The 12968-nt window shown below is 37.0% G+C and overlaps 1 protein-coding gene across 6 annotated transcripts in view; it reads right to left on the bottom strand.

Moving 5' to 3' along the window:
* Nucleotides 1-6229: 6229 nt before the first annotated feature.
* Nucleotides 6230-12968, bottom strand: part of ATG5 (autophagy related 5) — a 37845-nt gene continuing 31106 nt past the window's right edge. For 5 of the 6 annotated variants that reach the window (XM_032215863.1, XM_032215860.1, XM_032215864.1 and 2 more), the window contains one exon: nucleotides 6230-8016. In XM_032215863.1, the coding sequence (XP_032071754.1) occupies nucleotides 7880-8016 (137 nt within the window). In that variant the 3' untranslated portion in view covers nucleotides 6230-7879. The remainder of the gene's footprint in view (nucleotides 8017-12968) is intronic. The other variant, XM_032215866.1, reaches the window with a different exon arrangement.

A 12968-nucleotide genomic window follows, 5' to 3' on the forward strand; every position in this document is an offset into this window, starting at 1 on the left:
AGTGTTTCTAACAAAAGTTGACATTTTCCACCCTTTTCTGACAGAAAGTGCTAAAAAAACAAAACAAAAATGGATGCCACCTGTAAGCAAAACTACAAACCGTTTTGGAGCTGATGAGCAACATGAATAACTTTCTTTTTTCTCCTCACATAAAAGATTTGCAGCCCATGGATTCTTTCCATGGCGTTTTAACCAAAAGTTAAGGCATTTTTCAGTCCTGTGAGCAAGAGTATTGCACTTGAGTGCTGCCCTCATTAAAATCAGTCCACTTTCTATTGTATCAAATTGATGACTCATATATTTCCTCTACAGCTACTTCGTTGCTTTTGTTTTCCTCTTATCTGTTCTTCAGAAGAATGATTCAACCCCTTTTAAATCTCAAGTTCCTATTTGCACTCCCCAATGCTTTTATTTTAACTCCCACCACAAAACCCATAAAGCAAACACGTCTTGGCAGGCATTTTCTGAGAAGCTGCTTCAAGGACAGCTATTAAATAAAGCTTTCTTCAGTCTAGCGATAGGTAGCGCTGACACATCTTGCCAAAAAGGGTGCTTTACACTTCCACGTCTTATATTGACAATGCGCTTCAATGTTTTCTCATGGCAAGTGTTGTTCGTTCAATCATTTGCATGGCTTCCCAGACTCCATGGAGTAAGAAGTTATATTGACTTTAAAAAACAATTAACAATTCACTTGCCCTTTTATTTAAGAAAACCACCTGTCTGCCACAGCCATTTTATCAGCTCAGCAAGAGGTAGTGCAGTTTCCCTGTGGAAAACTTCCTCTGCTCTCAGCTTGTTTTTTTCTCTGAACTTGGATGATTGTCTGGAAATGTGAAGTGACCAAGTTCTGTGTCAAAAGCTCTGTCTCCCCAAAGATGTTTTAAAAGCTGTGTAAAAGTTACCTCAGGTTGGTTAGTCCCGCCAGACACAAAATGCAGAAAAAAGAATTCCTTTCCTTGTGAAAATACTGGCTTCATGCTTTTGTCAGACAATAAGCTGCTGCTTAGGACTACAGCTGGCATAGCAAGTTTGGCTTCAGATAACAAGAAAATGAAAGGGAATTCAAAATAAGATCAAACTGATAGTCTTATATATGTCAACAGAGAAATCTGTGTGTGTTTAAAATATACTGTAACGCCATTATCCTTTGAACTACTGTGTATATTATATCGGTCTAAAATGATCTATAAATCAAGATGAAGCAAGCAGTTAAAAAAAAGCAGGGTTTTCTATTTATTCATATTTATATTTTGCTGCCGGAGTGGAATGTTTTCAATAACTGAATAGCAATTATTTCAAAGATGAAGTATCTAACGTTAAAAAAAAATGTTAAGGAAGGAAAACCACAATGATGTTTTGCTTTTGTGAAGGGAAATTAGTAGTCGATGAAGTCATGACATTGTCTTTACATCTGGCACTTCAACTTCATTTCTGAATAAATTCCTCACACACAACACACCCAGTCATTTCAGCCTATTCCGTATTATCAGCTGTTCTAATATTGATCAGTTTAAAGGTGGGTGTAGAGTTGCCTACAACTATCCATAGTGCTCACAAGCTGGTTGATGAATAAATGGAGGTTGCAGATGGCTGAAATAGGCTGACACAAACACCTTCCAAATCTCAACTGTGTGTTTTGCGAAGGTGCGCACCCTACATGCTGATTGGTTGATTTGACTTCCTTTTCTGTGCTTTGCTGAGGCCCTTCCTAGACAAAAAGTTTTTTAAAAAATGATGTATAAAAGGAACATTCATGCAACTGTCTCCAAATGACAGACACATATGTTCCTTCACATGCAATACCAGAGATGTCTGCTCCAGCCTATGCAAAGAAGCAAGGAGATTCCCATACTAAATGCAGAAACTGCAGACATTCAGCTGTATTTGTTGCTGAAGTCCAGTGTACTATATTACTTCAGAGAGTTATGGGCATAGTGTGACCACAACCACAAATCTAGTATGTACTGAATCCAAAATTAGAAGCACACTTTGATCACAAGCAAAATTCTTTAAAAGCTCAACAAACTATGCCTTTAGATTCATTGGAATATTTCCAATAACCGCTATGTACCTGGCAAAGTATTTTTAAAATGTTTCTCTGAACATCTTACTCTAGAATGTCACTGAATATTATGACGTGATGGGTAGCTATGATCCTGCAGATTAAGGATTTTTTCTCCATTTAAAGCACTGGGATATCTTGCTAACACTGTAGAAAATTCCTCCTGGATTCGCAGCTGACACTGGAACACCATCTGTTGGCTGTGACCAGGGGGGCCTTTGCCCAGGTTCGCCTGGTGCACCAATTGCGGCCCTATCTTGACCAGGGGCATTTCAAACGGTCACTCACACCCTTGTCACCTCAAGGCTGGATTATTGCAATGCGCTCTACATGGGGCTACCCTTGAAAAGCGTTCAGAGACTACAGCTAGTCCAGAATGCAGCCGCGCGAGCGATATTGGGTGTACCGAGGTACACCCATGTTACACCTGTTCTCCGCAAGCTGCACTGGCTACCAATTGGTCTCCAGACACAATTCAAGGTGTTGGTTATTACCTTTAAAGCCCTACATGGCTTAGGACCAGCGTACCTGCGAGACCGCCTACTGCCACATACCTCCCAACGGCTGATAAGATCCCACAGGGTGGGCCTCCTTCGGATGCCATCAGCCAGTCAGTGCTGGATGGCGGGCCCCCGGAGGAGAGCCTTCTCTGTGGCTGCTCCGACCCTTTGGAATCAGCTACCCCCAGAGGTCCTTGCCCACTCTCATGGCCTTCAGGAAGGCTGTTAAAACCTGGCTGTTCCGGCAGGCCTGGGGCTGTTGACCTTATTGAAAGGTCCAGCCCCGACTAGAACGAATGCGTGTTGTGAATTTTAAATTATTTTTCTTTTTCTTTTTTTTCCTTTTACTTTCTTCTTTCGCTTTGTAAGCCGCCCATAGTCCTGCGGGATTGGGTGGCCTATAAATTAAATAAATAAATAAATAATAAATAAAATAAGTATCTTAGAAGGGACTCTTCCTAGTTTCAGGAGAGGAATGGATGGAAGGGGTACTTTGAGCCTTGCAATATTCCGTTAACATAATCTTAACAATTATTCAAGTTTGTGCTTCTTGCCTGGATTCCCTTAAAAGGGTTAACATGTTATGGGTTCAAATGGCTAACAACCTCTGAGAAGCTTTCTTCACCCCTACTTCAGATTCAAATTTAACTATCAGGTTATGCAGGCGATTCCTGCATATTATTACAGTACCAGAGAAAAATGAGGATCAACATTCTCTTTATAAATTAACATTCCCCCCTCCTTGATTTTTTTTGAAGAGATGATAACTGCAAATAGATTGTCGTCAACTGATATGAGTGTTAAAAAAAGGACTGTAGGAGGATCTTTGTTTTTATAATGTTACAAAAGAGGCCGTGAATGGTTCTTTAGTAAACATAACTTTCCTAGGTAAGGAAAATAAGTCCCTAATGAGAACACCGATTCAGTATGTTCTTGTTATTTCTCAGAAAATCAAAGCTATGTTGACAAGAGGGCACTAGAGGCTTAAGTTTCTGTTTATATAGAGAGCTTCTTGGAAACATACCTGGCCAATTATACTTTCTAGTTTGGCTCATTGGGATTGAGGAAACTAGCTTCCTTTTGTGAACTACATGTCAACCCAGATTGTGCTCTTCTTAGTTTTGATTCATTGTTTGATATTAACCCAAACATTTTGTAAACCACAGTTTATAACTGAACATATTGGGCAACCATAACTAATTGTGATTTAAACAATAATGACTATTTAATGCTTAAGTATAGCTCATGCAAAGTGAGAATCCATTCAGGGACTACAATCTTTTTCTTAAAACCACAATAAATTGCAATAATCACATAAGAAAATGTGAAAATTGTACCACTGCACCGGAAATGCAAATATTTATTATAAATTTAGTAGGAAGTGTTAACTTCTACATCTCCTCCTTCAGACTCAAATTTTTGTTCACCGTTTAGGTTGCAGCTTTTTCCTCCTGTCTCCAAAGATCATTCCCATACATCCATGATGGCGAACCTGTGGCACACAGAGCCATATTTGCTGGCACGGCAACCCTCAGCTCATTTTCAGCCTTCCGGCGGGCCAGGAGAGACCATTTTCACCCTCCCCAGGCTTCAGGAAAGCCTCCGGAGCCTGGAGAGGACAAAAACTCCCCCCCCCATGCATGGGAGCCACCCGTGCATGCATGGGGATGCACATGCATGTGTGGGGGCATGCATGCATGCGGAGGCACACACATGCGCAGGTGGGAGGGCACACATGCATATGCAATAGCATACACACACACAATTTTGACACACCTTTAGAAAAAGGTTAGCCATCACTGCCATATACTATCAGAGACCCACTACTGGACACTTTGGATATGGCCATGCTTACCTTGAAATTAATTATTGAAATTAGCCTCTAGTACAAATGTACTAAAAAAAAAAACCAGCCCTCTGATTATTTGACATCTTCCACGATACCAAGACCTTCTTGAACTGACTGTGAGTAGGGCAGCTCCACCTGATCTACCTATCTCTTTCATCAAGAATAACTTTCAGTAATTGTGCAGTTCTTCTTGAATCGAGATATCCCTGTATGAATAAGAAGTTATTGTAAAATTTATTTTCTCTATTTTCAGTTAAGAGAACTGACTAGACCATTTTATCAATCATTCCTACGAACATAAGTGAGAAAGTATCACAAGACTATTTCATCCACTTGAAGGTATTGATAAAAAGAACTGTCTGAATGGAAATAAATCAGATGTCATATTTTTCGTAAATTACCAGAATAAGAATTACATTTTCTTGTAATGGAACTTTTTTCTATTTTATTCACAGCTGCTTGTAACACATAACCAACCTTGTCTAATTTTGAAAAAGTGACCATTGGACTTGCTCATGGGCTATTTTATCTCTAGAACCCCAGGATTGTGCTGCTAAAATTCAGATAGAAATTGCAAAATAATACTCTACTCTTTGGCTAGAAATAATACTGTAAGCCTCTGATAAACCTAATCTTATTAATGGTTCATTTTTTAAAAGAAAGATACATTCAAACGAGACAGGCCAAAAATGCAATCCTTATCTTCATAGATACATATCACTGCAAAACTATATACAGTCTTTAAGTCCCTTAAAAGATAAATGTAGGCTTTGATTGCGTAACCTATGTTGTTCTATGTTATTTTTGAATTCCAAGAACTTCAAACTGCAGGAGGCTGGTGCTGCAAATTCAAATTCTAAAATGTGGTTATAAAATGCAGTTAAGAATGTCTTCATTACGCCTATTTGCTCAGTTAGTGTAAACTGCATATATCAGAGGACAAGATCTGAATTCATAAATGTTAAATTCTAGGAATAAATAATGATGAAAATTGGACCATGCTTGTATGTACACGTTGCTCATACACACTTATTTTGAATTGGATGATTCATGCAGATATGAATGTTTTTTTTAATAAGAGGCTATCAGCTGCACAAGGAATAAGCCAGCTCAGCAACTTCCCTGTTTTCCCCTGTAATCTCATATGGCACCTCACAGAATGCTGTGAAACTGGCAACAGATCTGAAAAGTTGCAGGAAGGAGGAAGACTTGCCAAAGTAGAACCTCCTGGTTCTACTGATCATGAAAGTTTCTGCAGGCAAAGGAACATCAGAAAGATACAAGTCAATGTTCTTATTGTGGTCTCTGGAACAACAAATGCATTATTTCTTCTCTTCTGTACAAGGAGAGAATGTTTTAGCAAATCACATTTGCTCAAAGCTGGACATCACTCTTAAAGAAGACACAAGTATTTCCAAATATAGGAGTACATTGTTCTTTCAGTTATCAAAAGAATTGTAGATGTGCAAATTATGTTGATGTCTGAACAGAATGCAGGTACAACTGTTAGTTTAATAATGGTTCAAAGATATAACAGCTTTGGAAAAAGTGACTTACGACCCATCCTCAAAGTTATAACTGTCACACCACTCCGTGGTGGGTTCCTAACCAGTTTACTACCAGTTCGCTGAAAGAGGGCGATTTGCACGCCCTCATAACATGACAGATCCTGTCATGTTCAATTGCTTAGCAATTAAAATTTTAGTCTCAGTTGTAATCACAAATCAAGGACTATCTATACTTAAGTATTACTTTTCAATGTATTCAACTTCATGAATTCATTTTAAACTATTACAATATTAAAAAGCAAACACATCTGAGAATGGCAAACTTTATTTCAAGAAAATTTTCTATATTTTATAATATCTAGTAGTCATGAAAAAAAATCTTATTTAGAAGATGATACAAGGCAGTTAGGTAAAAAATCAGTATACATTCATATTCCCAAACATTACTTCTCTTATTTACTACTGGAATAAAGGAGGCAATTCCTACTGTTGGCAAGTCTTCATTATAATCAAAGTATGTCTCTAGTAGTAAGACTTTCATCTTCTTTTGAAAAGTTCTGGAACAAATGTGAAGAAATCTCTAATATTTCCAAATATAATTTTAAATTATGGATTATAAAAAATAAATCCCAAACTCTACTAGGGCCAGAAGCACAAGACATAATTTAAAAATGGACTTTTCTGGTATTAAAAATTATGAAACAACTTTGATCTTGTAAGGCTTTTTTAAATGTATCTATGATAATACTGATCTATCCACCTTGTTTTAGATGCTTAGAACTAATGTGCTAAAGTTGTACTATGCTGTCAGAAAGTATTGTTGGAAACAGGACTCCTCCATTTGACTCTTACTAGGGCTTCAGCATATTTGAGATGTGTTCAGTATCATCTATCCATTACTTCTTTGGGAGCCAAAAAATAATCCAACCCTTGAAACTTCCAAAATTCTTCTTACAAAGAAATGTTAAAACTTTTTTGCTGCATATGACCCCCTCCTTCACTGACACCAATATATTTCTGATTTTTTTTAAAAAAATTACATTGGCCAATAGTTTGGGACTCTATTCAGTGTCGTATGAGTGGACACCTGGCCATATAACAGGGCTCCCTCCCTTCTTATATTCATCCTACTTTCACTAAACCTTGTTCTTTGACTTGCCAGAGCAGATAGTAGATCATATAGGAAACTGCTGGGTGAAAAGAAAAAACCTTCCACCTGTGGTGCTATTCTGCTGATAAGAGAACCCAGTTATTCAACCATCTTGCAGCATGCATTCAAGACATTTATCTGAGCATATTCAATGTCACACTATATGTAAATTATGCAAGAAATGTTACAGTATTATTTTGAACTAAGGCATAATAATGCCTGTAAGATTATGATGCTAGTAATGTGTTTAGGATCACTAATGTAATTTGTGCAATACAAAACATGTGGCTGTTTAAAAATTCAGTTGCCAAGTATAAAATTGGAAAGAAACTTTGTGTATGAAACCCCAGGGAAAGGACGTTAGCATGCCATCTTTTTCTAAAGGGATACTACACATTAATTTTTACAGGATACTTATCTAATTTTCTAGAATAAATCAGATTTTATTTTAAAGGTAAGTCATTACAACTTTGGAAAACAACCTCTTTTATTGATTAATAAGAAACAAAGTGGTGCATATTTCCACTTATTCCTCATGCTCTCCACTTCATATTTACCATTAGAAAAATAGAAGATTTGCAGTAGCCTTCATGCTCCACATTCAAAGTTAATGATGACATTGGAAAAAAGGGCTAATGCAAAACTTGGCCAGCTCAACTGCTATTATCACATGAAGGATCTTTCGTCTGTTCAGTTGGCAGGAGCAAAGATTTTTGGTCAGGTCAATCTCACCAAGCTTGATTGAATTTAGTTGTACATTTTGCTGTCCCCAACAATGGCTGATCCTCAGACAAACATGATGTCACTTCAATCTGCAGATAATGGAATAACACTGATGTGTAGAAAGTTATCTGGATAACTCATATGTTCACTTAGCCATTGTATTGGTGTCTCCAACATTGGTTCTATTCCATGAATCATCACTTGAGTCTTCTTTTCACCATCTAATTCACAGAGAGAAGGAAAGAGAATGAGAAACTGCTAAACTAGCATTTGTCAGATATAAAAAGAAACAACTACATCTTAAGTATATGATACTTGGTTTCACAGTGAAATTCTACAGAATCCTTGGTTTATTGCTACTGATTATTATCTTACCACTGTTCAAATGAATTTGTAAAGGCACATGGAAAGTTCTAGTAAATGAAGCTTCATAACACTATCAAGAAGCTGCTGCTATTTTTTTTAAACCACTGTAATCTTAATACAATCTTAAATCCAGGAAAACATCAACTTCTGCTTCACTGCCTTTGCTAAAGCCTTTGATTGTGTGGATCACACCAAATTGTGGCAAGTTCTTAAAGAGATGGGAGTACCAGACCATCTTATTTGTCTCTTGAGAAACCTATATGCGGGTCAAGAAGCAACAGTGAGAACTGGAAATGGAAACAATGATTGGTTCAAAATTGGGAAACGAGTTCGGCAAGGCTGTATACTGTCACCCTGGCTATTTAACTGATATGCAGAGCACATCATGAGAAAGGTGGGGCTGGAAGAATCAAAAGTGGGAATTAAGATTGCCAGGAGAAATATCAACAATGAGTGGTATCATCAGATATGCAGATGATACCATTCTAATGGCAAAAAGTGAAGAGAAACTAAAGACCCTCTTGATGCGGGTGAAAAAGGAGAGTGCAAAAGTGGGCTTGAAACTCAACATTAAGAAAACTAAGATCATGGCATCCTGGCAAATAGAAGAAATGGAGGTAGTGACAGATTTTATTTTCCTGGGCTCTAAGATCACCGCAGATGGGGACTGCAGCCAAGAAATTAAAAGATATTTTGCTCCTAGGGAGGAAAATTATGGCAAATCTAGACAGCATACTAAAAAGCAGAGACATTGCCCTACCAACAAAAGTGTGGATAGTCAAGGCTATGGTTTTTCCAGTTGCAATGTATGGCTGTGAAGGTTGGGCCATAAGGAAAGCTGAGCGCCAAAGAATTGAGGCCTTTGAACTATGGTGCTGGAGAAGACTTCTGCGAGTCCCTTGAATTGCAAGGCGATCAAACCGGTCAGTTCTAGAGGAGATCAACCTTGACTGCTCTTCAGAAGGCCAGATCCTGAAGATGAGACTCAAATACTAATGAGAAGGAAGGACTCACAGGAGAAGAGCCTAAAGCTGGGAAAGATTGAGGGCAAAAGACAGAATGAGGTGGCTGGCTGGAGTTACTGAAGCAGTAGGTGTGAACTTCAATGGATTCTAGAGGATGGTAGAGGACAGGAAGGCCTGGAGGAGCGTTGTCCATGAAGAACTAACAACAATCTAACCCTTCCCAATTAACAACAATCTAACCTTTCTCTCATTGTGCACATTGAAGTGAAAAACAATAGTTTTAAGAACAAGGCTTCAAAAGGTTTATTAAATGCAAAGGTTTTAAATAAATGTGAGTGGTAGCAATTTACAAAAGTACAAAGTATTTGTATAATTGTTTAACAATTACACCAGACTAAACAGGCTTAGAGCAGATGGAACCGAGGTGGCGCAGTGGTTAGGGTGCAGTACTGCAGGCCACTTCAGCTGACTGTTATCTGCAGTTCAGCGGTTCTAATCTCACCGGCTCAAGGTTGACTCAGCCTTCCATCCTTCCGAGGTGGGTGAAATGAGGGCCCAGACTGTGGGGGCGATATGCTGACTCTGTAAACCGCTTAGAGAGGACTGAAAGCCCTATGAAGCAGTATATAAGTCTAACTGCTATCTTCAAGATTTCAGTGGATCTACTATAAAATACAACTAAAACAGGTCCAATCTTGTACATGTCATAGAAATGAAATATGTACAAATAATACAGGGGTATATCAATACAAAGTTCGGAGAGTATGAAAAGAGCTTTGGCTTGGGTAGACACCAAGGTTGGCCAATTTAATTTGGTTTAAATTTTATTACAGAAAATCCAAATCAAATTGCCCGCATTGACTAGCATTAGAAAACAACCAAATGAAATGTATATTTTCAGACTAAGTTGCTTCTTTGAGAAAATGGCCCTGTCATATTTCAGCTAAATATAATCTGCTAAGTATCTTTAAATTGCTACTAAAAAAATTCTTTTACTTTTAAAAACCGTTTTAAGGTGGTTGAATGAACGAACGAACATGTCTAAATGTAAATCTAGAAGAAATATATACGCTTAATTTTATTTGTAGCAAAATGAAACCTACCAAATTTCCATATGAAAGCTGCAAGGGACTTTTACTACAGTATTTGGGGTCTTTTGAAAATGAGATTTGCTCAGTTCTGCTTTCTAGGGATTATTTTTTTGATGTTTTCAGAATGATATCTGGAGGGGATGAAAGTGCCTTTGTTAGTTGGGATGAAGTTGTAGAGACTATGATTAATCTGTACACTTACATATATATTGTAGAGATACTCCTGAGTAAATAATGCATATAGTTTCAAGATGATAATTGGAGACAATATTTCCAAAAGGAGCCTTCACAATTCAAGAGTTTCAAAATGGATTTGATTTATTGGAACAATTTAGATAAGCATCTTACATCAAAGAGAGGTCCTTAAGAGGAGAAAGTTCTAAAATTCTGGGAAAGATTAGAAATAGTGGGCACTTTCATCAAAAGTTTGAAATGAATTGTATGATTCAGTGTGGCAGAAATAGCTACTAAAATCTTGATATAATATGATAGACCAGCAAACAAGAATGCCCCCATTATTTTAGAAGATCTCCTAAAACCTTGTGAGAAGAGTTTAGACATTTAAAGGTTAATACTTCTTGTTCTTCAAAATATCAAAGTCAAAATACTACAAGTGGCAAAAAGTTAGCTGAAAGCCTATTTATATCTTACAAATCTGCTTGGGCTTTTCCAGAACAATTACTTCAACAGTGCTTTGTTTTATTTGTAAAATTCCTTTAAAAAGGAGGTATTCCTGGGTTCACTTTTCTATACTTTTGAAAAGTTACAGAAAAAAATATTAAATGCAGATCTCAGAAAAGACAGAGACATATAAAATCTGATATGTAATGAAGGATAATAACAGTGAGGACAAGATAAATTTAACTTTGATTACTCTTATTATTAAGAGTAAGCAATAATACACTAGAAAACAGGATTATTCTTCCAAGGAAATTTTAGGTGAATAAAAAGCTTGTATAAGAATTTGAATTTGGAGGAACATAATAGTTCACAGTAAAAAATGAGAGTGAGAGAAATGTGCATTTTCATCATATTTGTTTAACTTGTTTAAGCAAATAAATTATCAGAATGGACCAAATCAAAACTGGAGGTAAAAATACCAACAATTAAAAATAAGCAAACTTGGAAGAACTCATTATGGAAGTAAAAAATGGAAAATGAAAAATCTGGGTTAATATTAAGAAAACTAAGACAATGCCAACCACCAAGCTTGGTGAATTCACAGTTAATAGCAATGAAGCAAAAAGTAAGAGATAATTTTATTTTCTTGGGCTCAACAATACATGAAGATGGACAATGCACTTCAGAAGTACAGTAAACAGGAAATTAATACTAGGAGAAAGGCAATGACCAACTTAGACAAGATCATGAACATAAGAATATTTTTACGATAAAAAAGATCAGAATAGTCAAAATCCATTGTTTTCTAGTGGTAACATATATTTGTAAAAGCTGACACTAACAGAAAGCAAGAGAAATAAGATAAGTACCCTCAAGTTATAGATCTCAAGTTGGTTGTTAAGAATTCCATGGACTGATTTAGACTGGATAAAGACTGCACCCATGATGACCAGGAAACAATAAGAGTTAGATTTAGAGTAAGGGTTAGGGCTACGGTATATGCAGCAAGTAAACAACTGACAAAGAAAAACATGACTTTATCTGGAAAGACTAATTTCGAGAAACAGAAGCGACAAGACAATATAAATTGAATAGATGGAATTAAGGAAATCCCTAAAAGTTCTCAGAAAAGTTGCAAATTACCTCTGTGGATATGTTCAGATAGTCAGCATTTGTTCATACAGTAATGAAGAATTGACTGATTTAATGGCATTTAACTAAAAAGCTATTAAACTTTATTTTAATATGCTATTGTTCTCAAAGCTATTTTGTTTCTTTTTTGGCATCTCTTAATTGCTGTACTAAACAGTGCCATGCTATTAAATTTATGTATTTTAGTTGTTAAACTGAATTAGAGGAGGGAGCAGTGGTGGGTTGCAGGTGGTATGCCCCGGTACAGGCGTACCAGAGCCTGCCTGGAGCACCGGATACCGTTCCGGTGCCCCGGAGGGCCCACCCACCCAAGCTCCTTACTGGTCTTTTAAGTCTTCGGCGCTTCCACACACGCCGCTCCGCTGAGCAGCTGGAGCATTGTGGAGGCTCACGGAAGCATAAGACACATGTATCCATGTGGATGCCCTCGGTCCTGTTCCAACCGTACCGGTTGGAACGGAATCCGGAATCCATCACTGGGAGGAAGGTAATCTAACCCTGAATAAATGTTGGCAAAGCATATTCAGCATTATTCCATCTTAAACCATACAACCATACCTTACACCAAACTAAAAAGTTTAGCCACTCTCAAATGTTCTCCTAGTGGAAAAACATGTTGAGGGAAAGGGTGTGTTCATTCAAATGGCAATAATTTGTCAAGTCAAGTCATCTTTTCCTCAACTAATTTTTATGTCCTATAACAAAATATAAAAGCAGAATTCTACTACATCATAAAGTCATTTTATGCTATTGTATTAGAAATGCATTACTTTCATTAACTAAACAATGGCTCATTGTTTTTCAAATGTTCACACTACAATGAGCAACAATACTGATTAAGATTTTTAACAATACATTAAAGACACTAGTTTTTTTAGTAGTAATAACTAATATTTGAACTATGGTAAGATTTGAAGCATATATTCTTTACTTTACTAGGTATCCTACATTAGTTTAGATAATTCAAAAAGCTCATAT

The sequence above is a fragment of the Thamnophis elegans genome, chromosome 4, assembly GCF_009769535.1.
Source record: "Thamnophis elegans isolate rThaEle1 chromosome 4, rThaEle1.pri, whole genome shotgun sequence".
Lineage (NCBI taxonomy): Eukaryota > Metazoa > Chordata > Lepidosauria > Squamata > Colubridae > Thamnophis > Thamnophis elegans.